Source organism: Leishmania panamensis (assembly GCF_000755165.1).
Source record: "Leishmania panamensis strain MHOM/PA/94/PSC-1 chromosome 25 sequence".
Taxonomy (NCBI): Eukaryota; Euglenozoa; class Kinetoplastea; order Trypanosomatida; family Trypanosomatidae; genus Leishmania; species Leishmania panamensis.
In genome coordinates, this window is record NC_025871.1 from 175179 (window position 1) to 199930 (window position 24752).

General features: G+C 55.2%; 7 protein-coding genes and 1 pseudogene across 7 annotated transcripts; all 8 read right to left on the reverse strand.

Annotated features, from left to right (window-relative positions):
- Positions 1–720, reverse strand: LPMP_250530 (RNA-binding protein, putative; the record flags this gene model as incomplete). The annotated part of the gene is made up of 1 exon (XM_010701323.1): positions 1–720. One exon carries the CDS (start codon positions 718–720, stop codon positions 1–3), a length of 720 nt encoding a protein of 239 aa, XP_010699625.1.
- A 2373-nt stretch (positions 721–3093) lies between these two features.
- Positions 3094–5064, reverse strand: ABCB1 (ABC transporter, putative; the record flags this gene model as incomplete). Its single annotated transcript, XM_010701324.1, has 1 exon — positions 3094–5064. One exon carries the CDS (start codon positions 5062–5064, stop codon positions 3094–3096), a length of 1971 nt encoding a protein of 656 aa, XP_010699626.1.
- Positions 5065–11926: 6862 nt separating this feature from the next.
- On the reverse strand, positions 11927–12811 carry LPMP_250550 (hypothetical protein; the record flags this gene model as incomplete). Its single annotated transcript, XM_010701325.1, has 1 exon — positions 11927–12811. One exon carries the CDS (start codon positions 12809–12811, stop codon positions 11927–11929), a length of 885 nt encoding a protein of 294 aa, XP_010699627.1.
- A 1240-nt stretch (positions 12812–14051) lies between these two features.
- On the reverse strand, positions 14052–16085 carry LPMP_250560 (hypothetical protein; the record flags this gene model as incomplete). The annotated part of the gene is made up of 1 exon (XM_010701326.1): positions 14052–16085. The coding sequence occupies one exon, from the start codon at positions 16083–16085 to the stop codon at positions 14052–14054; it is 2034 nt and encodes a 677-aa protein (XP_010699628.1).
- Positions 16086–17061: 976 nt separating this feature from the next.
- Positions 17062–17655, reverse strand: LPMP_250570 (hypothetical protein; the record flags this gene model as incomplete). Its single annotated transcript, XM_010701327.1, has 1 exon — positions 17062–17655. The coding sequence occupies one exon, from the start codon at positions 17653–17655 to the stop codon at positions 17062–17064; it is 594 nt and encodes a 197-aa protein (XP_010699629.1).
- A 949-nt stretch (positions 17656–18604) lies between these two features.
- LPMP_250580 (hypothetical protein) lies at positions 18605–19627 on the reverse strand (the record flags this gene model as incomplete). The annotated part of the gene is made up of 1 exon (XM_010701328.1): positions 18605–19627. The coding sequence occupies one exon, from the start codon at positions 19625–19627 to the stop codon at positions 18605–18607; it is 1023 nt and encodes a 340-aa protein (XP_010699630.1).
- A 729-nt stretch (positions 19628–20356) lies between these two features.
- LPMP_250590 (hypothetical protein) lies at positions 20357–20929 on the reverse strand (the record flags this gene model as incomplete). The annotated part of the gene is made up of 1 exon (XM_010701329.1): positions 20357–20929. The coding sequence occupies one exon, from the start codon at positions 20927–20929 to the stop codon at positions 20357–20359; it is 573 nt and encodes a 190-aa protein (XP_010699631.1).
- Positions 20930–22445: 1516 nt separating this feature from the next.
- Positions 22446–23123, reverse strand: LPMP_250600 (annotated as a pseudogene).
- Positions 23124–24752: the final 1629 nt, after the last annotated feature.

The following is a 24752-nucleotide window of genomic DNA, read 5'->3' on the forward strand; positions in this document are numbered from 1 at the left end:
TCAAAAGCCAAGTGGTACCATCGATGGAGTGACAGACTGTCTAACACTTGTGGACGTGCCGGCAGGGTAAACGCCACGGCCTGGCGCCATTCCCGGGTACATGCCTTGACCGTAGTAGGCAGTACCGCCGCGTTGCCTCATTGCGTAGTTGCTGTCCATCATATTCATGTACGGGTCGTAGTCCGCGCCACCGCCCATAGGACCCGAGGAAGTCATCGCAGCCGCAGCCGACGCCGCCTGTTCTTGAGTAAGCATCATTTGATTGTAGTACATAGAGAGCATGGCTTGCTGCTGCTGAACGCTCAGCTCCATCGTCGAGCGTCGCAGCAGGTCGTACGCCTCCTTTGCCGCCTGCACGTTCGCGTACGCCACCTTCAGCTTCTTGCCGCCAATCTCAAACCGGTTCAGGCAGAACACGGCGTAGGTGGCAGAGAAGTAAAATCGGTACTTTACAAACCCATAGCCGCGACTCTCGCCGGTGATTTTATCGTAAATAATCTTTACACTCTCAATCCTGCCAAACTGGCCAAAGAGCTCACAGACCTGCTCCTCATTCATCAGTGGCGGGAGGTAGTTGACAATTAAATTGCGCAGCGCATCAGGGTCAAATGCGCAGCCACCAAACGTGCTGTGATCACCTGCAACGGCGGCAACGACCGACTCAGGGTTGCTGCGCTGTGCCGGCGACGAGCTGGGGCTTCGACTCTGTGTAAGCGACATGTTTCTCGAGTGTCCTTGTCGACGTATGCGACGGTGTATCCTGCTGCAGGGTGGTTGTGTGGGTATGTGTGATGCAGTGAGTAACGCACGGAGAAAATAAAGAGAGACGATGAGCGAGCGAGCGCACAAGACACAGAAACGAAAAAAGGGCTAATATATCGGTTGCCCTTCGAGGGGGGGGTACAGCTGTGCTGTAGATACAGTGCCGCCGTAATCTTCTCCACACAAGAAAGAGACAGATGGGCGGAGCCCGTATACCCACGGGTCACTGCGAGTCAACCAATGCAGAAGAAAGGGGAAAAATACGAAACTATAAGAAGTGAAAGAAGTGAAATCACCAGTGACCACCACCACAACAACAACCGCAGAGATACACAAAGGCAAGAAGATCTGAGCAACCCAAAGAGCGAGAGGAAAAGAAGTGACGCACTAAGAAGGGGAGACGGAGATGGTGGAAAGTTGGCAACGAAAACGACCAGGCCAAGACGTTACGCACACACACACACGCACACACACCAGCGAAAGGGAAGAAGGGGCAAGCAGCGGACGGCAGAAATGCACTGAGGGAGGAGAAGAGCAGACAAGAAACGAAGAGCAAAACACAAGTCAACTGCGCAGCTACAAAGTTTTTAAGAAGACTTTCGCACACGCATGTAGAGATCTCGACAAAGCTTTCTTGTTCGCTAAAATGTGGTACGCGCTAGTGTTTATGTATGTTTGTGTTAGTCAGCAACAGCTGTTGGTTTCTCTCGCAGCAGCCTTTTCTTTTCTCCTTTTCTACGTGTGCCACGTGAGAGTGAATCGAATTCGTTTGTGTTGATGTTTGTTTGCTTCACTGCACGCGACCTCACTCTCCTCCAGCACGAGAAGAAAGAGAAAAGAGAGTGAGCGGGCAATCAAAAGAGAACAAGGAGAAGCGAAAGCAACCGAAAACGAGAGCTCCAGAGAGGAAAGACACGGGGGAGAGAGGGGGAAAAGGGTATGTGGTACAACGCCAAAAAAGAGTACAGAAAAACCTCACAAGTAAAACAAAACTGCGTTGTTTGCACAATCACCTCCGTCTCTTCGTTTGTAAATAGCTCAGCAAAAGAGAGCAAGAAGAGGGGCACTTCACTGCTTGTTGTTGCCACTGTATGCCTGCTCGATTTATGTTATGTGCACTCGTCTTGTCTTCTTCCTTCGGCGAGAAGCACACCAACACCAGCAACAAAAGGCCAAAAGAAAGAAAACAGTTGAGACAACTCGCACTGGAAGGGAGCGAGAGAGAGAGAGAGCAAAACAGAAGCAAAAATAATAATAAAAGAAAATGCTGGTCGATTTCACACCAACGTTCCCTCTCTCTCTCTGCGCAAGGAGGAAATACTAATGAAGGATGCAAAAAGGGGGAAAGAGAAGGCTTCGCTCCACTGCCACGTGCGTGGGCAAACAGCTTTAGTTGTCTTCGATTATCTACGTACGTCTTATTCTTAATTACTTTGAGTGGGGATTGTGTGAGAGCGCACAGCGCAATAGGGGCACTCGAGATGAAGCGGGGTACACCTAGGTAGAAGACAAAAAGCGAGGAAAGGAAAGCAGAGCACCAATTTTCTATAAAGTTATATCATCCAGTACCCGTGCGCGGGAGTGTGTTGTTGTGGACGGGTGCGTTTGCGCGTGCGCTGCAGCGTCCTTTTGGGCACAGAAGGCGACTTACTTGCGTTATTTTCCTGTTTTCTGGTTCGTGCCCTGCCTCGTTGTTGCTGTCGTTGTTGAGGTCTTCCCTGTGGGCAGTTCCCCTGAAGATCGCCCTTCTGCGCTTCGTCTCTTCACTTTTCTGCGCTTTTTCTTTTGTGAAAACGCCCCGCATCACACGGGCGTCGCCCGATCGAATCGAAAAAGGAAAGCGAGAAAGAGAGCATCAACGGTGGTGAAAGACGGAGAGGGGAAGGGAAGTCGGTGCGACCAATGATAACCCCCATCTCCCTCCTACCCCCCCCCCTCCTGTCATAATCCTCTCTCAGTATGAGTGAGGATTGTGACAGACAAGACACACAGTAGGGGAGAGGTAACGAGAAGAAGAGAGAGAAATGAGACTCACAAGAACTGCAAGCACAGCAGGACACAAGAGCACACACAGACCCATTTTAGCAGGCACCTCATCCACAACGCTCCAGCGCATTACTAAAGCGCGAAGAAGAACGAAACAAAGTTCAGGTCAAAGAGGTGCGGCCTTAGCAGCGTTCGACCTCGGTGGCACTCCACCTCCTTATCCTCTCATCTGCGTGATCATCCCTTTCTATAGGGGTGTGATGGAAGAATCGAACCACTTCAACCAGAGCCGTGGGGGGAGACAAGAATGAAAGAGACGTCTCTCGCCATCTCGAGGAATTCCACTCACGACTTGCCAGTCTTCCTCGGTGATGTAGCGGCGAGTCCGACAATGTCGCAGAAGAGCTTGTTTGTGGACACTTCGGCGAAGGTGCCCTCGACGGCAACCTGACCCTTGTCCAGCACGATGATGTGGTCAGCCTTGCGTATCATGCTTAACTTATGCGCGAACATGAGCACCGTGTGCTGCCGCTTCGAGCCCTTCGCCTCCTCAATCAGGCGCGAGATGGCGTCCTGCACCACCACCTCACTCTCGCTGTCGAGCGCAGATGTTGCCTCGTCCAATATGGTGATATGCGGATTGCGCAGCAGGGCACGCGCGATGGCGATACGCTGCTTCTGCCCGCCAGACAGGCTGCGACCGTTCTCGCCAACGAACGTATCGTACCCGTCTGGCAGAGCGGAAATGAAGTCGTGCGCGTTGGCCTTTTGGGCGGCGGTGACGATAGTGAGGTAGAGCCAGCGATCGATCACGTCATCCCAGTTGCGGCCCGGCATGCCGTAGGCGATGTTCTGCGCGATGGACCCGCCAAACAGCACAGGCTCCTGCCCCACGTAGCCAATTTGCTCGTGTAGCCACTGTGAGCTGATGTCGCGGAGGTCGTGCCCACCAAGCTGCACCAAGCCAGCTGTCGGCTCGTACAGTTTCAGCAGCAGCATGGCCAAGGACGACTTGCCGGAGCCGCTGCTGCCGACAACACACGTGCAGCGGGACGGCTCGATGGAAAGGTTTATATTTTTGTAGACAAACACCTCCGGCCGCGTCGGATAGGCAAAGGAGACATCCTTGAGCGTCACGCGCCAGTCGCACGGGACCGGCGTCAACTGCTTGCACGCCATCTGCTCCTGCTGCATCGTCTCGGATTTGTCTAAGATGTCGAAGAGCCTCAGTGAGGCGCCGTAGCCTTTGTTGATCTCGGTGACCAAATTTGTCAACCCCATGAGTCCCATACCGCAGTACACCGTATAGAGCAGGAATGAGAAGAGAACGCCAGGCGTGAGCTGGCCGGAGGTGACGAGCATCGATCCGGCCCACATAATGCAGTACATGGCACCATACCCCACCGTCTGCAACGACGCGACGTAGACGGAGTTCCAGCGCACCATGCGCATGCTGAGATCGAAGACACGCTGAACGTTTCTGCCGTACCACGACTCCTCCTGCACCTCGGTCCCGAAGGACCTCACGGTGCGGATATTTGACAGTCGCTCCTCGGCGACGGTGCCCATGTCGGCCAGGGCGTCCTGCATATGGTGCTGCAACTTTCGAATGTAACGACCGTACGAGCCAGCGAAGATGGCCACCGGTGGAATCATGCACACAATCACGCTCGTCAGCAGCGGTGAGTAGTAGAGCATCACCGTGACGCTCCCCATCGTCTGGAACAAATTCTTTGTGCCGTTCGTCACCGCCTCCGTCAGGGAGCTGCCCACGACGTTGCAGTCCATGGCCAGCCGCTGCACGAGCGCGCCGGTGCGGTTCTCTGTGGAGTCAAAGAATGCCGTTGGCTGCCGCAAGATGCCGCTGTACAAGGTGTGGCGCAGCTTTGCAATGATGCTCTCGCCTGCATAACCAATGCAGTACAACCGCAGGTAATTGCCCACTGCACAGAGACCGAACCAGCCCAGTAGTTGCATCGACGTGCCGAGTGGCATCTGCCCTTTGCTCGCGGAATCGATGAGCGCACCAAAGCCGGCAGGAATGGCAAGTGTGGCGGCGCTGTAGATGCACACACCAACAACAGCGCCGGCAATGTACGGTGCCTGGTCCTGCGCCGAGCGCACATAGCGGGCAAAGGAGCCCTTCCGCGTTGCTGGCTCTGTCACGTAGATGGGGCTCTTGCTCGTCGTAGGGCGCTGCGCTGGGGTAGCCTTGCCGTAGTCGGTACGCAGGCGGATGTCAGAGGCGAGCCGCCGCAGACTCGTCAAGGTGGTGCACGAGACGGGCTGCCAAACAAGCCGCGAGGAGCTACGCATCGCTTCGATGAAGCAGGATAAGGTGTGAGAGAGAGGGAGAGGGCACCAACAATGGGGCGAGTGCAAGAAAATACAAACGAACACTCAGAAGGAAATGGAAGCAAAGAGAAGTTAGGAGGAAAATTTTGATTGGCCTGTGTGTGTGCGTGTATGTGTGCGGAGGCAAAGAAGGAGCGCACGCGCAACTGATCAGCAGGGCTGAACGTAGATGTCAGCAAGCAGAAAGAGTCAGAGACAGGTCCACTTCTGTTGATTCGATGGCTGTGGTGGATGAAAGGAAGGGGGAGCGATATGTAAGCTGCAGAAGGGGTGCACCGAGTCGATTCCCTTTCGCCGACAGCGATGGGGAAATAATGGCCAGATAGCGACGATGAGAGATTGAGAGAGGGAAGAAAAATGGGCACAATGTAGAGGCAAAAGAGTGAAGTTTTGTGCACCACAGAGAGAGCCGGGGTGGGGTGGAGATGGGCAAGGGAAGAGTTGCCCGAGTGGGTGCAGCGTTCGTGTCTGCAAACGTTTGAGGCATGCGCCATCCCTAGCAAGGTCCGCCTCTCAACCACCCGCCGCACATGGAAACCAACCGACTCGCTCTATGTGCAGGGCAATGGATCGAAAGGCAAAACATAGAAGAGAACGGGTCAGAGGAGGAGCTGCGACTGCCCCCAAGCTTTCCCGCCAACCTCGTGTCTTGTGTTGCCCTCACTTCGCCCAGTGCCTCCTGCGGGGATCCCTTATCAGAGAAAACGAAAGAAAGAGGAAGGGAAATAATGTACCTTCCTCACCCCGTCCCCATTATCAACATCCGACACGATACCGGCCGGAGTGCTCCGAGACCAACTGCAGCGAAGAGCGTACGTCGGTTGCCGATGAAGCGCACCACTCAGGGAAAGAATACGTACGTAGTTCTCCCCACCATTCATCTTGTCTCTTCAATCCCCTTTATCTCGTAGTCTTGTGTTTTCAGAAGCGTGGGTGTGTGTGGGTGTGGGTGTGTGTCTTCGTTAGCTCTTCTCTCTCCTTTTTCTTTTTTCTTGTGGGGGGGATTTGCCCTTTAACCAACAGTCGGTGCGCACACCGCCCTTTCGCTTCCCTCTCCGGAACATAATACCTCAGCAACGAAGAACACACAAACAAACGAACGAACGGCACAATAACCAAAGGAAACCAAATAATGAAACGTATAGAGTCGGTTCCTCACTAGGATACACACACGCACATGCACACACACCGCGAAAGAGAAACGAAGGAGGGGAGAGGATAAAGGGCAGACACGATACAGCATAGTTGTTGTTGTTTTCTTTTCGGTTTCTAAACTTAAACTTTTACGTATATTTACCTCCAGTCCGCTTCTCTAATCAAGTTGGGCTCCACCAGTCCCCTTTAGTTGTTCATGTTGTGGCTGCTTTTCCGTCACTGCTGCTGCTGCGTGGTCTTCGTCTCTTTCATGCCGCTGCGTTCATTCGCACCCCACTGCGCCTTGCAAGCCTCTCCTGCGCTCGTACGATTACATAATGTAGGCGGTGTGTGCACTGGTGTGGTGACATATTTTTTTGTGTGTTTGTCGGAGAGAATGAGGCCGAATGGGGGGGAGAGGCGCAGCTTCTTTGCTAGAGCCCTGCATACTCCCCATCCCTCGCTCGCCGTGCCAGCGCGGATGTAGGGCGCCATGCCCTTACTTCATTTGTGTGTCTGCGGTGAACCATTCGACTCGTGGGGCACAAACATGCCCCCCTTTCTTGTCACTCGCTGTATCCCCTCCCCCCTTTCGCTCGTTCACTCTCCTTTGTCTACGGTCGAGGTGAATCATCAGCGCTTTCCCGTTTACACTCGGTGCGTGCGTGCAGGTATGTGCACCGGTATGTCAATATGAATAAGTGAGCAAGAAGAGAGAGGAGAAACTCTTCCCCTTCTTCCCCTCACTCACTTCACGCTGCTCTCTCCCCAAAATGCTTCTCTGTCGACAGCGTTCGCCCCGCATGGGAAGCTTGAAAACACAGAGCGAGAAGAACACGTGGCCGCATGGCAGTGTGTCGATGTCATCAAGCCAGCACTCATCCAAACAAAACAGCAAACAAAAAAAGAAAGGGGTGTGAACACGTCAGGTCAAAGAGAAAAACGCCTCGCATTTTCATATGGTCGACGTCAAGATACGCGACACAACACACGCACGTACACGCCTGTGGGGTCAGAGAACCTGAGAGGGGGGAGAGAGGAAGAGAAAGAACGATATATCATCTCGTATAATACCACACATCACGGTGACGACACTGAAAACGTGGAAGGCGCGCGCGTTGAAAGAGGAGAAACCGAAAGAAATGCCCTAAGAAAGCAAAGACACACACAGACGCACACAGAGACACACACAGGCACACGCGCGAAAACACGCACAACAAACGAAAAGATGTAAACGAGAAATGAGCAAGAGAAGTACTACCAAATGTCTCAGCACGGCAGTCACTCTGTAAAGCGAGCGCCCACATGCCCACTCGTGCCCCCCCCCCTCCCCTCCCCTCCCCTAGACCAAAAGAACGCGAGATAGACCGAACAGAGAGAGAGAGAGAGGGAGGAGGGAAAGGGAAAGATGAAGAGTCTCGCAAGTCGCCAATGATACACACCAACACATCGATGAGGGGAGGGGGGAGGGGGAGGGCAGAACAAACAAAAAGAAAACATTCGAAGAAGAAACAAATTTTAGAAAAAAAAAACAAAAAAGACATTCGAAGAGAGCAAAAACACAGCGAAAATAAAAAGAAAAGAGGAACGAACAACACAACAACGACGACGAGAAACACCAGAGGGGCAACGAAGCAGAGACAGGGTGAGGGTGACGGACACAAGAGGCACTAAGGCCTGTGCAGAAGCGCATTCACGACCAGGGCGCGCAAGAGCAAACGAGCAAGACGAAGGAAGAAAGAAAAAGAAACACACACACACGGTCGCGTACGCATTGATGCACGCATGCTCGCCACTGCGTGTGTGTGCCTGTGTTGGAGAGGCAAGTGGAGCGAGAGAAAAAGAAATGAAAAAAAAAAAGAGAATGAATGACGGATGACTGAGATTGAAATTCCCTTCTTGCTCATTCCGCTGCACGCCAGGAAGCATGGGAGATTACGATACGTGCGTGCCTGGTCCTACGTCTGGCAGACACGTACGGTGATAGAGGCCACATGAGGCACACGCACATACACCTACACATGCACATCGAAGACCCCAGTACACCTCACCATCTCACAAGCACTGGCACGCAAAAGGAAAGCAGAGATCAGCATTCGCACATCTTCAGATTGGCACCGTCTTCCTCCCTCGCGGTTGCATGTTGTGTTCGTATCGTTCCACCCTCCTGTCGTCTCCTTGTCTTTTCTCTTCGACTGCTTCTCTCTTTGTTTTTTTTTGGCTCACAAAAGAAACGAAGGAGCACGCATGCATGCAAGCACGCAGCTGCGCCTGCACATCGGCAAAGTAACACAGATGCAGGGGTATCAACGCAGCCCGCCGTCCAGCTCGTGCGCACATCTGCGAAGGGGCATAAGGACAGAATTCTGACAAACGGCGTCAGGAAAACACTCTATAACCGTACCGCACAGACGCCGCCGTCATCCTACACAGCTACACACCCCCTGATTCACCATCATTCTCTCCCTCCCCTTTCGGCATCCACAACAGGGCAACAGGAAGAGAACGAGTCCGAAAGAAAGGGAACATTCACACGGCGTCAAGCAGACACATGCACAGGCACACACGACCACACAGCCTCTCACATCCACATATGCACGTAGTCCCCTTATCTTGCACAGCTACGCACACATACATACCACGCATTACACACCGTCACGAAGACTTCAGGCGCACACATTCACAAGGCTCCCACACAGAGACGCGAATTCACTCGCATGCACGCGTTACCTGAGGTTGCGTGCATTCGATAGAGCTTGCGCGTGTGTAAATGTCAGGGGAGGGGGGCTTTTGCAGATACCCCCCCCACTGTATGTGCTCCCTCTCTTTTTTTCTTTTCTTTTGGCTGTCCCTCTTCCAGCTGCCTAAGTTTGGATCGCAATGATTGTGGCGGTGGGACGTGTGTGGGTGCAAAAGGCGAGAAGGGCCGCTAAGCTGGAGAAGGGTGGGCGCTAAGGTGATTAACACTGTGCAAAGACAACAACAAAACACATTGCAGGAGCACGCGCTACACTGAGAAGAAACGCACAGAAAAATATATAAATAAATAAACAAAAACATCTCCTGAGAGACCCCCACGACACATCACCGCGCGCTCTTCACATCCCTACACGTACTGGTGCATACATAAAAACACGACCACTCGTGTCTCCTCTCCCTTTCAGAACGTTCGATTACGTCTGCCTTCTCTTTTCCCTCGATATATTTGTGTTTCACTCGTCTCTCTCTCTCCCTCTCTCTCTCTCGCCCCTCGTGTTCTCTCTCCCTATGTCTCTCTCTTCTCGCCTTTCCTTCGTGGGAAGGGTGAAGAGGGAGTGAGTGCTTTCTCTTAACTGTAGCGTATAAGCACATCCCTCCCTCGATGCTCACTCTCTTAATCCCTCCACTCCTTTTTTCTTTCGCATCGATGCATCTGCACGAGGCTGCCCTGAAATATGTGCGAGTAGGCGCGTATAAACATGGTGTCTATGGGCGTATGTGTGAGTGTGTGTGTAGGGGGTGAGAGTAGAGAAGCAAACACGTCACTGTGTGTGGCCCGCCCACCCAAAAGCGTATACGCACTCGGCAGAGACCGACAGGCCGACAGAGAGAGAGAGAGAGAGGGGAGGGAGAGGTGAATCATCAAAAAGTACAACGAAATAGAACAGGAAAGGGAAAAACAAGAAGAAGTGTGCAGCTGAAGAGTCCCATACGACGAGGGGGTGAAAGAGGGGAGAGGGAGGGGGAATGGTAAAGGGGCAGAGAAAGAGAGAGAGGGGGGAGAGGGGAGGGGAGGGGAGGTCGTGCAGCCAGTGAAGAATGAACGCGAACAGCAAAAAAGAGGGAAGAGAAGTGGGGAGGAAGAGGCGCACTTCTCTCGCGCTCTCCGCCTCGCTTTCCCTCTTTCGTTCGTCCTTTTTTTTCTTTCAAAGAGAAAAGGGCGACAGAGAGAGAGGGGGTGGGGTGGGGGTGTGAGACAGCGACAGCGACAAGGCACAAACACACCAAACGAAAAAAGAAACAGAAAAACAGCAAGACACTACGCAGACACGTGCTCACTCTCTCCCTCTCTCACTCACACTCCTCCACACATACACACACGAACCTAGGTGGGGCACAGACGAGAGAAGAGGAGAAAAAGAGGAGAGAGAGTACCGCTGGCGATGGCGGGCGGTGGCGGTGATGATGTTGCGATATAAAACCAGCAAACCAGCAAAAAAAAAAAAAGGAAGACAGAAGAGATGAAGAGAGAGGTAGGGACAGGCAAGAACACATAGAAGCGAAAGTCAAGGAGGAAACCAGAAACACAATACACACACACACACACAAACGAGAGAAACGGAATAGAAAAGAAAGGCACAGGCACACACAGAGAGAGGAGAGAGAGGAGAGAGGAGCGAGAAAAAGCAAACTCACGTTCAGGTCGACGAACCAACAAGAGGAGGAAAGAGGAAAGAAGAGGGGGAGAACAGCGACAAGAACAACAGCTAATAGAGGGGGGGGAACAGCACTGATAAAAGAGCCCGTGCGGTCAAAAAGTAGACGAGGTTGAAGAGAACGAGCCCTGACTGCAGTGCGGTGGTGATGAGTGGCGGGGGGGACGGAATGAAGGAGCAACGCTGGGCGGTGGTGAAACTGGATGATATCGCAATCCCTTACTTGGTCCTCTACTTCGCTCGTTGAGTGTTTGCTCTCCTCTCACTCGTCTGTGGTGGCGGTGACACACACGCAGCCAAATGAGTAATGCATTCGCGCGCACACCCCGAGTGAGGGGAAGCATGCAAAGAAGGCATATAAAAAGAGGGAAAGAGATGACAAGCGAAGCACACATGGAGGGCGCGAGATGGAGATGGGGTGAGGGAATAGCTTCACATCCGTGAGAGATAAGGGAAGAAAAAAAGCGAAAAAGCCAATGTGTGGAAATAAAAGGAGAGCAAAGCTCCTTAAATGTATCCTGCAGGATCGGTGGGTTCGCGTTTGTGTGTGTATGCAGACCCAGTTGTCGCGCATACGTAGGAGTACTGGTTGGGCAGACGTATTGAGGGGAATGTTATGCGCATGCAGAGCGGGAAACGCATACACACACACACGTATAGTGCGATCGATGCCGGGGTAGTCTTTTTTTTCTCGGTCGCACCGTCGCATGGGCATCGCGAGAGAGTCTTTGAGAGAGGAGGTTTTCCAAAAGTGCGGGGCTGGGGAGTGAGCGGAAAGGACGAGAAAAAAGCGCCACCACTGAGAGAGAAAAACTTGAAAAAGGATAACCAAGGACTACCAGGAGGACTGGCGTGCTCTTCTCCTTTCTCTCTCGTCCTCACCCTCCGTCTGCTTGTGCTGCCACTCGCCCTCCTCGCTGCGGCGTCCCGCGCAGATGTCCCATCTGGATCCTTCCTGTTGGCTGCAGCTCCTGTACGCAGTGTGCGCCATAGCACTCTAGCTACTCTCTCTCTCTCCCTCTCCCTCGATTTCCCCAGGGACACTGTCACCACAGTTTTGCGTGTGGTGTGATTCGTGGGTTCAAAGAAGGGCGACAGATGGGCGCGGCAGGGGGGCAGCCGTACAACTAACCTCTTTTGTCTTTCTTGCCATCGTAGCTGCATCCCCGTTTCGCTGTATGCGATGAGAAACAGCGAGAGAAAGAGGGCCGGGTGCCCTTGACGACGCCGCTCCCGCACTCTCTCCCACGCCCTTCCCTGTGTCGTTGGCCCGCTCAACGCTGCTGGTAGCGTCCACGACCGCCGCGGCCGCGACGGAAGCCGCGCATGCTGCTCACCATCTCTGAACCGAAGGTCTCGGTGTCCGCCTTACGCATCTCGGCACGGTTCATATTGTTCTTCTCCTTCTGGTCACACGAGATGGTGTCAAAGAAACTGCTCTTGTCGTAGGCCTTGGCGTGGGACTTTGCATCCTCCTTTGCCTTTTCGAACTCGCTTTTCTTCTTCTCAAATTCCTCGCGGCACTTGGCGAAATCAAAATCGCCCTCGAACTTCTCAGTAGCGCCGATATCGGAGGGCTTGAAGTCCTGTCCAGTGTGGCAGTCGCGGTAATTGCGACGGTAACTGCCTGAGCCTCCGCGACCGCCGTAGCCGCCGCGGTGATTGCGGTTGCCGCTGCTGTTGCCACCGCCGTTATTGTGACTGTAGCGGCCGGCGCCGTAGCCGCCACGACGCGCGCCACCGCCACCGCGGCTGTACGATGAATGCTCGTCGTAGAAGGATCGGCTGCCACGAGCGGCAGCGCTGCTCGTCGCTCCCGACGCTCCAGCAGGCGCGGCTGCGGCTGCAGCGCGTCCGCCACGACCGCGGCTCGGGGCATGCACCTCCACAATAGCAGGATCCCGTGCTTGTGGGGAGCCGCCGTCGCGGAAGACCGTCAGGTCTTTAATATCGGAACCGCGGAACACGATAAACTCAAACAGCTGCTCCGTCGATGGCACTTCGTCCACACCGCCGCCCTTGCGGCCCTCGGTACCGTAGATACGCACATTGGACAGGCTCACAGTGTTCTCATCGGTGTTGATCGAGTGCAAGTGACCCTCATAGCGAATCTCACTCTTGCTGATGAGGTTGATACGGTCGCCTACGGCGTTGTGCATTTTGATGCCGTATTGTTGTGCTTGCAAGAAAATGTCAAGATGATTTGGTGGGTTGATTGATGTGGGGACGATGGCCAAAATATGGGTGCTCCTAATGAGGTTTGATGAGCCACTCACATGTCATGTGGAGTGTGTGTGCGTGTGCGCGCTTGTGTGTGTGTGTGTTTGAGAGGGAAAGGGCGAACAGAACGGATGCAGGGGCACACGTGAGGAAGAGCGCGGCTTTATGTGAAAGGACAGAGGGACACCATAAAAAAGAAAAATACAAAGACGAACCAGCGAAGCTCAGTGACAGTAAAGGTGGAGTTGAGCAAAAACAAAAAAAGGGCAAACATGTAAGAGAGCTGAACGGGTGCGTGTGGGTGGAGACGTGCAGCGCGTTCGTGGTTCGATGGGACGGCCGGTGGAGAGACGGTACGAGGTGAGGGAAGCAGGAGTAAAAGTGCAAGATCGAGAGAGAGAGAGAGAGAGAAAGGGGTCGGTTAGAGGGGAAGCGACACGGAGAGACAAACAAGAGCGACGCTAGAGGCACTTTAGCAAGGATAGGTAGATATACACACACACACACACACACATCTGGTGTGCGTACTCTCGGTAGATGCCGATGGGGGCGGTGGGGGAGGGAATGGACTACCCGAGGGGGAAGATAGAGAGGAAAACAAGAAGACATATGGAGGTATCGTGGGATACGTAACTGTCGCTGCTGCTCCTATGATCTACCTTTCATGTTCAACTGCTTTGATGGACTCCATGGGTCGTACGGTCATCTTCGTAATGACCAACGAAAAAAGGACATGAAATGACCGCCCCTCTCCCTTCCCCTCAACGACAGCAGCGGCCATCACTGAGCTGTTGCACTGCGCAACACACACACGCACACGCACACACCAGCTGCTTAAGGCAACTTCAGTGATCAAAAGCGACAGTCAAATGATAAGGTGGTCGCTGAGAACTCGTAAACGTCCATGTCGTAGCCGCACAGACTCATCCTACGGAGTCATCAAACGGGGGGGGGTTATAGTGTACATCTGCGTCAATCATCGAGCACCGCCACAGTGCGAGGCGAGAAGAGCACCGCCAAAGGTGAGTAAAGTAACGGCATAGATTAAACGAAGCGGAAAATCTCTGGAGAGCTTGGCGCACGCAGCTGTGGGCAGGGAAAAAGGGCGGCGCAGGATCTCGCACCGAACGATACAGCCCGTGGGTATTATTACAGAAAGCGAAGACGATCCGTCGCGGCTCAAAAGGCCTCAGCGCCGCCGACAGGCACCACTGCGGCACGAGCAGCCCTCAAGACTCCCATGCAGTCCGACTCCGACAACTTCTGAAAGAGGAGCAGCTGAAACACCGATTCACCGAGCGCCGCCTGAACTCCTTCCGTTACCCGCAGCCACATCGCACCAGAGGTAGAGTCGCTGTCAGCACCACTGACTGCCTTCAGCTTCGAGACACCACAGCGATCCATGTCCTGGCGCTGCATCTCCGCCGCGGCGCGCACAATGAACTGCAGTGCGTGGCAGCAGTCGACCACGGTGGCTGTGTCACCATGTTTCGTCAAGCGCAGGTGCTTGAGAAAGGTCAAATATCCACTGCGCTGCAACACGAGACTCAGCATCAGCTGGCGCCGCTGGCTTGTCATGGGGCGCGAGATAAGAAGTAATACTGCCGTGCGACCGCACGAAAGCTGTCGACGCTGACGCTGCAGTCGCTCCTGCTGCGCGTTGGCGTCCGCATCATCGCCGCGGATGACATACTCATCGCTGTCAACCACGTCGAGACAGCGTGTCAAGATGTCCTGTGTGAAGTGCAGGCTCTTCGCCGCCAGGCACAACAACTCATTCCCTTCGACTTGGAGCGCCTTATGCTGGTCGTCGAGGGCGAGCTGGAAGAGCGTATCGAGGTACTTGCCGCGACTGAGTGGACGCAGGAGAGCGTCGCAGGCGTAGGAGCTGCCAGAAGGTGGTCCAGCTGCCGTCTCCGCGGTGCTGTACGCATTTGATGCACAGTCCATGCCAACAATGGGCACATAGTCTGCACCGGCCCCCAGAGCAGCATCTGTGCAGCCACCGAGGTAAAACTGAGCGTAGTGATGCTGCTCCCTCTGCAGCTGCAGCGCGCGGAGGGCGCGAGCGGTATGCAGCACCACTACTTCAGAAACGCGCCACGGCCCCGCTAAGCTCTTCGCACCAGGGGTCGTCAAGTCTTCTGGCGATTGCACCGCGTCGGCTAACACGCGCAGCAGCCCCGTCTGAACTATGTTCGCCATCCGTGGATGACCTTGGCCAAGCACGGCCAGCAATTCGGTCAGAGGTGCGGCGACCAGCGCATCCGTTTCGAGCTGCAGCGCTCGCAACACGTGCAGCAGGCCCTCCTTGTCGCCCACCATCTCGCGATACACGCGACCTGCATTCACCACGTGCAAGAGCAGCAGAGTTATGGCTCGCCGCTCCAGCACAAACAGAGCCGGCGTCGATGAAGTAGCCGCAGCAGCACTAGCTGGCAGCGACGTCGACGACGGCAGCGATGCGTGCGCCGTTGTTTCCAGGCAGTGAGTTAACGTGGCGACCCCGCCACCTTCCACAAACTGAAGGAGAAAGCGAGAACCGCGCAGAAACAGCGTAATTGCCTCAATCTGGGCCAGCAGCTCCGACGAAGGCGCCGTTGAGCCAGAGAGACAGGACGCCCTTGGCAGGGACGGTCCGTCAGGGGCAACGTTTGCGTTGGAGCCTGACACCGTCGCGGACGGAGGGATAGCGGAAGCGGCCCCGCTCCTCGCGGAAGTCTTCTGCGCAGCGTCAACGGCAGCAGCAGCAGCAGCAGCAGCAGCTTTTGTAGACGCGCTGGACATCGAGGACACGCAGTCGGTCACCCACGCGCCATAGCGCAGCTTCCACCAGGATGTGATACGAGTTAGTAGCAGAGGTGCTGCGCCGCCGAGGTCCTCCTCCAACGCGTTGCTGTTGCTCGCATGGTGCAGCACCGTCAGCGACTCTAGCATGCATACTCGCCGTGCAGCACACGCGCTGTCCCACACGCTGAGCCATGCGGTTGCACGATGGCCGCGCAGCTGAGGAGCCACAGCCGATGCACTCCAGTTTGCGCGCAGTCTTTGCTGTGGTCGCTGCTTTGCAGCCGCACTGGCCGCTGACGGTTGTGCGATGGCAAGCCGCACAGTGGAGGACGACAACAAAGTGACAGCTGTGGCTGTCGGCTGCGACACCCCTCGGCGTGAGTTGGCCGCACCGCCAGCATGCGCGGTTCGCGCACCTGTCATGACGCTTCTTTTTTTCTTTCAAATGCAACTCTGCGACGGGTGAAGTGAGATGCACGGCCACAACACAGAGGGACCACCAAGATGCGGTGGAAGAGTTGGAGCGAAGTCAAGACACGAAGGGCACGCTTCACACCTGGCTGGGAAGGAATGGGTGTGGGATGGGAGGCTTCAAGACGCGCGCACACACATACACACACACACAGTGAGAGGTGGAGAAAAGACAAAAGAGGTCATGCGAGTGAGCGTGTGGGGAGGAAAACGCATTCGGCATGCGCACTCGCGTTCGTGGTAGGAGGAGTCACGATGAGATGGCAACGCGTGACATGCACAGCGTAAGCGTTACGAGAGTGCTTGTACTCTGCAGTGCAGCAGCCGCATTAGCAATCACAGAGAGAGAGGAGCGAGCTAGAGGAAAGAAGAAGGTAGACACATCCTCTCACTGCTCAAGAGCACCAGTTGGTGACTGTCACTCGTAAGGTCAGTTGCCATCACCCCTCTTTCTACTCCCCATCTCTCTCTCTCGTCACCTCTCGCCCAACGGGCTGTGAGCGGTCAGTCCACCTGTAGGTGCCAATCTGTCGACTCTGTTCTCATCGTCCTCTTTTCCTTAGGCATTGTTGTGTTGGTGACTGAGCCAGCGCTATCCCTTTTCTTCTCTGCACCAGCGGGAGGGAGGGGGCCGTAATGTGCACTGCCGCCGCCGCGGCCACCACTTGCAGACCGAATGGGGAGAGTAGGCAGCGAGGAAGAGAGAGCGAAGAAACAAAGGCACGACGCGAAACAGAGCTCAGCAACACGTATGCCGACAGGGAAAGAGAGGAAGAGACCATCAACAGACACATCAGTACAACTACACACGACCAGGCAAAATGCTAAGCCTCTCGATCAAGCAAAGGGGCGCACCCACGTACGCACACCCGCACACACGGCTGCCTTGCACAGCGGCGGCTCTTTTGTCTCCCTTACCTTTTGCGTCTTAGCGTGTGGCCGCACGCATGGAGCGGTTGATGGGGCGCAGCACGAGTTTGATGACCAGCAAAGCCACAACGAAAACGACGAGCATCAGTACGCACACCTGAACCTCAATTAAGCGACGCTTGGCCTTGGGGAGCAGCTGGAACTGCAGCCGCTGACGATCTGTCTGACTGCTGTGCGCTTTGAGATAATAAGGTGAGTCCGGGTCCTTTAAGATTTCGTGGGCCCGGAAAACACGGTCTACCATCTTGGCATCAGGGTATTTCCCGTTAGGGCCGTACAGGGCCTTCGCCTTCTCAAAGGCAGCATCTATGTCCTCCACCGTGCTGTCTGACGGCAGGTCGAGCACCTCTAGCGGATCGAACTGCATGAGGAAGGCCTCCTGTGCACGCTTGCCCGGCATCTGCGCATACTGAGTGCGACGTTGTTCACCCAGAGAAGAGACAACAACACCGGCGGTATGAACTGCGCCGGTGGACGTTAAAAGCTGCACCTGGTGGCGAGAAAATACGGTGCGGAGTGCTGTTTCGCGAAGAAGGGGTCGCACGCTCGCCAGTTCGGGACCTCGACGCAACAGCACTGCACACGGGCGCATCTTGCACTCGGTTCCGCTTTGCCGGGCGTACAAGTGTGCGTGTGCTCACGAAGCTGAACGACAGTGTCCACAAATCACCGCCGCGGCGGTACGAGGGATTAGGCAAGGAGGAGACAGAGAGACGTTAGTGTAGACACGGACAGGGAAAGAAAGAGACGGCGCACGGACGTCTTGGCGACACTGGCGATGAACCGTGCATGGGTGCAAGGAGGAGGAGGAAGAGGAAGAGGGACAGGAGGCGAAAGAAGGTCAAGATGTGGCAGTTGGTGTGGAAACGTAAGGTGGGAAGAATATTTAAAAAACGAATCAGCAGAGGGGACTTACAGGTGTGTAGAACCTCCGGGAGGAGGTCACGTAGTCACGCGTGTCTTCTTTGGTGGTGAGGGAGGACGGGCATAGTTGTCCCTGCGCAGAACCCACATGGGGGAATGGGAGTATGAGTCGTCAAGCACAGGTAATTTTGCTGCTGCTGCTGCTGCTACTGTTACTTTTCCTCTGGGCAATGACGCGCGCTAGCGGGAGCTTGAAGATACTCATACACACAGAGAGAGAGAGGGAGAGGCTCCAATACACCAACAAAGGAGGGTAAAGATACACTCATCAGGGTGCTCATACACGCTCGCGAAGGTATCGAGTAACCAGAAGCGACGTACACCGTAGACATCATGTCCATATGCATTCAAATTATTGTACGTGAAGAACAGAAAAGAGACGAGAGAGAAACACCAGCAACACCGAGAAGTGAGCAGCAACACATGTAGAAATGCGAACGCCTAAAAGAAAGAAACGACAGCATCGGCATCATCATCGTCGCTATCGCTGACGTCATCAGAGCCGTCAAGATATGGTGCTAAGTGATAAGCGAGAAACAGCGAGAGCGCGAGCAACCCATTAAAGAGAAACATGATTGGGTGCACACATGCCCTTACGTACCACTTGCCTCGCACCTTCACGAATTGTAAAGGATAGTGGGTCGTCGACCATCAGAGAGCTCCAGACTCACCAGTTCCTCGTCGAACAGCTCGATGAACTCCTCGTTGTCGGCGCGGCTCTTGTTGCCAGCGAAGCGGCGGTACTCCTCAAGGATGGAGACGAGGTTCCATCCTTGCAACTTGCGCAGACACCCACACACAATACCTGAGCGGTAGCGCCCCTTGGAGCAAGTGATGAGCAGCGGGTAGTACAGCGGGTCTAGCAGGATGTGCAAGATGCTGACGACAACCGCCTCGGAGAGGGTCATAAGGCCGTGTAGCTTGCCCTCGTAGGACGGCACCGCCGCCTCAACGCCGTTATCACCGCCGCCGTTGTAGTGCAGCCCATTGATGGGGAAGTAGAGTGGCGCCGGGATGTGCACTGGCGATAATTTGGGGCTCATCTGACGCTCGCCCACGTTTTCTTGCAGAAAGCGCACAGCATTCGACGTGCTCGCAGTTGCGGTGCCGCTGGACATGGCAACCCAGCTTCGACCCCCAGTGGAGAAGCCGCGGTCCTCCTCTATGCCCTCACCGTTGCCATCCGTCCAGCCATCGCCTTCGACTTGGCGAGCGTTTCCGTTGCCGGGTGAATCAAAGTGCGTGTAGTTGCCGTCAACTCCTCTGGAGTTGCGGGTCGTGCCCTCGCGGCCCACCTCCTTAGCGTTTCCGCCCTTGCTCCCATCTACGATTGCAGGTCTACTGGAGGAGGCGGCTGCCGCGTTACCGCCAGCGACGCCGTTTGGTGCGGGGAGGGGTGTGTACTCGTGCGCCACGCCACGGAATGTACCGCACGTCTGTAATTCGCTGGCGAGGGGGCAGAAAATGGTGACGCCGGACTCCTGCAGCCACTGTACGAAGGCATCGTCGTGGATGTCGGTGAGCAGGATGCACGTCCGAAGTCCCAGTGAGGAGAGAAAGCCGTAATGGCGCGGCTCTGGTGCACCACAGCGAAAGATACCCTCCTCCACGTAGCCAAAATTGGGTGGAATAACCTTCATTGATTGTGCTCCTTTCCGTGCCTCTGGTAGACGTCACAGCAAGCGTGTGTATGCCTCTGTGCGAGTCCGTGTGTGTGTGGGGGGGGGGTTGGTGTGGGTGTGGGTGGGTGCCGCTTGCTACGCGTGGGACAGGAAAAGAAAAACAGAAAAGGAGCCTAATGAGTAACAGCGCAGAGGAACAAGAGTGCACAGAGACACCGCCAACAGCGCACTGGGGCGGAGAGAGAGGGGAGGAGGAAGATATCTTGAGACAACGGCAACACACGCCCACACACACACGTACACGTGAAGACGCATTCAGCAGGGGAAAAGCAACACGTCACACGACAGCAGCACAAGAATATATATATATAAGGCGACCCCGCCCGACTCTATCCAGATACGAGCGTCAAAGGACTCTGCAAGCATGCGGTTCCTCAAGGCCTGTGCGCTTCTCTCCAACACACCCGCTGGCACACATACCTGTGTGGAACTCTTCTGTAGGTATGCGGGTGTGTCCGCCTCCCTCCCCCCGTCCTCTGAACAACGCTTCGCGCAGCACGCACCTTTTTCTTTGCTCTTTCTGATTGAGAGGTTCCTCGTGCACCTCTGGTGGAGAGGGGAGGTGTACATTCGAGTATAGTAAGAGAGGTGCCATCAAAACACCAACACCCATCAGCAGAGTACGCACACCGTCACGTCGACTCACCCACGCCATTTTTGGACCTTTGCGCTCCGCGGCCGGGTAGACTAAAACTGGGGCATCTGAGAGCCAAAGTCCCCCTTTCGGCTTGCCTTCATAGAAGCATATGGGTCCCGGCCGCCGTCCGCTGCCACCTGCGTCTCATGAAGGTCGCGCTTCTTTCGGATGCGCTCGTAGCTCTGCTGTACCGCGCACAGCGTCAGTGACACTTTTTCATCCGTCTTGAGCTTCTCCTTCAGCTTCGCCATGAACTCGTCATCATGCTGCACACCGTCGGTGAGAATTCGCATGTCCTTGGCGGCTCCGCCATGCTGGCGCAGGTAGTTGATGTACTCGGTGTCCGTCCGCAGCTCACGCTGGATGGCGACCAACCACTGCTGATCGCAGCACGCCTGCAGCACCTCATAGTAGACCTGTGGGTTAAACTCGCGGCCGCAAGCTGTCTTGATAGGAGTATGAAGACCGATACTACTCTGCAGATGGTGGCCGCGGCGCATCTCCCAGCCTTGATTATTGCCGCTGTGCCTCGTGCCCTCGGTAGGGATGTGGCCCGGGATAATAGCCCGTCGCGTCATGGCGAGCACGCCAAGGCGCAGAGTAGTGCGCTGCAGACGACGCATGACGACGCGGAGCAAGCAAAAGTACTGACGAGGCCCGCTCACAGCTATCCGCAGATGTGCGTGTGTGTGTGTGTGTGTGTATGCACCTTTGCACGTTGGACCCACACACTAGACTTTCTGGTAGGCTGCACTGCTTATCGGCATAGAGAGAATGAGAGATGGGCACGATAGCAAAGGAGAATTTGGGTAGCAGACGGTCGCTGCAGGGCAAAGCGCACGCGCACCATCTCTGCTAGCATAGAGAGAAGGCGCAGCGCGAGGGGGAGCGCATTGCTACACTGCTGAGACCCATCGTTTCCCTTCAACGTGCTGCCTCCCTTCCTTCGTGGGGTACGAGTGGAGAAAGAATGGGAACTACGAATGGAGGGGAAAAATGGGCGAGGGAGCGGCACACTGTGCTTATGCCCACCCTCGCTATCCATGATCGTACAGATGTCCCAACGGTCCACAACGCACATAGTGACAGCAGGCGAGAGAGGGAGAGAGAGGCCGTCTCGAGCAGCGTCAGAGCATGTCAATATTGACCATGAACTCGGTAAGTGTGGTCGTAGAAAAGTGGAGTCACCACGGTCGCACGGAGAACAGTCACTTCGCGGATGTGGTAGCCTTCCCTCGCCTATTGTCTTTCTGTATAATTTGCCTCTTTGTCTGTTAGGTGCTACAGTATGAAACGAAGATGTGCGAGCGTACGCACAGAGATACACACACAGACACGCACAATTGCCCTCACGCGTCTCTGTACAGTTCGGTTAGGTGAGCAAGCGTGCGTGGCTGAGTGTGTGTGTGTGTGTACTCCTTACGTAGAAATCAACGCCCACCTCTCTCTTGTCAGTCTTCTGCTAGCTCCTCCTCCTCTTTCCTTCCTCGATTTTTCTCGTCATTCCTCACTACAGAGCACCTGACGTCGTGCATTCGTGTCACCCTTCACCGTCAGTGCTACTTCATTTTCTCTGGCGCACAGCTACGGATGTGAGTGAGTTCACTGAGTGCCGACCCAGTGCGCCTGCTGGTGCAAGAGAGACAGAGAGGCGATGCAGTGGCCAAGAGCTGCAAGTGAGAAAGAAAAAGCTACGTTCAGGGAGTGAACGTGGTGTTGAGCGATGAGGGAGAGGTGAGGAGAAGCAGTCGCAGTATTCTACCGCCTACTAGGTTGTACGTGTTTCGTTCCTTCCACTGCACGTGACGGCGTAGGGGGTGGTTGTGTGTGGGGGGCTGTGCACGTCACTCATACACAGATGATGGAGAGGAAGTGCACAAGTCTGTCACACCAGCCACCGTGCTTCGCCAAAGGCGAGGCAATACGCTCCCTGGACTTCAAAGGGTAATGGAGGGGGGGGGGGTTGATCGATACGAGGTGATGGTGGAGAGAACGAGATAGGTAGGTGAAGGGATTGATTGGTCTCGTGCTATTTCTCCACTACGCCATCACCGACGCACTGCCTGCGAGGCGGCATCAGAAACCTCTAGTGCACAGCCTTCTCCATGTCCTTGTACAACTCATGCAGATCCGCCGGCACTATCGCCGGGACGGTCTTCTCGAGCTCAGCGTCCTCCTTGGCCTTCGCCATGGCTTGGGCAGCCTGATAGCGCTCCACGTTTTCCTGACGCACCCGCTGCTGGTGAGCGACCCACTCCGCATCGTTGGCGGACTTCTCACGGAAGCCCTTGTTGAAGCCGAGCCACGCGACCACCATGTATGAGACGTTACGGCACTGGTTGAGCGTCTTCGGCGCCACCTTTGCAGCCGCGGAGGCGAACATGAGGACGGTGAGTATGTCACGATGGGCTGCGGGTGTGTGGCCGTATGTGGATCTCGAGAAGAGGGAAAAGGAAGAAAAGGGGGAATGTAACTTTTGGGAAAAGCAGGCGTTAACGGGTTCTATGCGAAGGCGACACAAATGAGTCGTTCAGTCGACACGCGGAAAAAGGAGTGCACGACGCGGAGGTGGTCGGTTTGTGTCGTCACCGCAGCGGGAGTATCATGGTTCGCCATGTTAGAGAGGTAGAACAGAAAACGGAAGGATGGAAGAGGGGGAAAGCATGCCCAAGGGACGTAGGAGGGCAGCTGGAGCGGAAACATGTCAAGGAGCATCTCCTGCAAAAACGAGCTCCAGAAGCCCAGCAAAAAAATGTTTGCTGTGGAGGCAGAAAGAGAGACGGAGAAAGAGAGAGCGCAAGCAAGCATCGCCTCCACTCCCTCGTGTCCGCCCCCTCCTCCTACTGGCCTGCATCACCCCTCTCTCATCACTATGGACAAGAACAGCAACACGGCAAGACCTTGAGCAGTAGGCGAGAAGCGTCGCCTGCGTCAAGATGGCATAGTTTTTGCTTACACTTTCGCCTCCTTTTCTTTGCATCTGCTCTCCTTCGCGGTGTATCCTCTGTGTCTAAGCGAATCAAATCCAGCACGTACATACACCGATGAACCGCACCCCGCCAAGCACGCCCACTCTTGGGTAGCGGCAGAAGAATCAAGCAGGAGAAGCGACACAAACTCGCATAACACGGACAAAGAGAGCGAAAGGGGGGGGAGAGGATAGCACCGTGGGTACAGCAACAATTAACTCTCCTGCGCACCTGCCTTGCTCAGTTGACGCAACCTTCATCCCTCGGAGACTCTCGTTCGTCCCCCTTCCCCCCTCCACATCAACGCTGAGGCACAGGGGGCGGCCTCTGCCTGCCCTCCTCCGACTTGGCGTCAACGAATCCGTAGGTGTCCGGTGGCGGCACCCTCGATCGTTGCAGCAGCATCACGATCTCGTTTTCGTATTCACAGCGCCCCATGGGGTTTCCACGGCAAAACTGGTTGATGACGGCAATGCCGAACAGGCACAAGGCAAAGGAAGTGAAGGCGCCTCGCCAGGTGGTAGAGGAGGTGGTGCGGCCGAACCAGTCACCGGCCGCCCCCTGAGAGTGGAAGATGGAGCCGTACCGCACGGAACTGGGATGCATGGCGAGCGATGTGACGCGCAGAGAAGGAAAGAAAAAGAAAGCGGCCAAAGACAGCGGTGCTTGCGACTAGTGCTGCGGCAGCAGATCAAAGCACACACACACACACACGCCTGCGTGTGTAGTGGCGAAAACAGAGATGAGAGAAGCGTTCACAGACGTCCTCTTCTTTGCTGATACGCCGCGCGCCAAGAAGAGTAATGATGTTGCGCTTCCGGAATAACAGAGGAAGAGAAAAGGGCACGCGATGATGCCTCAACGACGCGTTGGTGTGTCAGTGTGGAAGATGGGGAGCAGCACGGAGAGAGGTAGAAAGTGGAAGATGTGTGGGGAGCGCGTGACAGTGGCTCCCCCCATCTGCGAAGAGCACCTACATAACGCAGCGGTACAGAGCATTCCCTCCCTCCCTCCCTCCCTCACCCCTCCATCCCTTCCATGCGCACTGTGAAGGTCGGCTACACGATAGGGAAACGCGACGCAGCACACTCACGGTGAGACACCAAGGGCGGAAAAACCCCCGTGCCTCCTGCGGTGCATGGCAACAGTCAAGCCCCTCGAGCGCTGAGGGCAAGAAGGGTAGGCCAAGCGAGAACGAGAGGACTGTGGAGACAAGAACAGGAAGGGAGAGGGAACAGCCACCGCATGCACCTCCTCATCAGCCTACGACTCCTTCCGCTTACTCCATCTCTAGGCATACGGCATCTGCTGCAGATGTGCTTTCTTGAGATCCCGCACGCCTTCCTCCGTTTGGCTTGCCCCAGGCGCGTGACGCGGGAAAGTGGAAAAAAAAGAGAGGGAGGGGAAGGGAGAGAGAAAGAGAAACGGAAGACTGAGTAGGATGGAGCAGCGAGACAAACACATCGCTCCCTGCAGC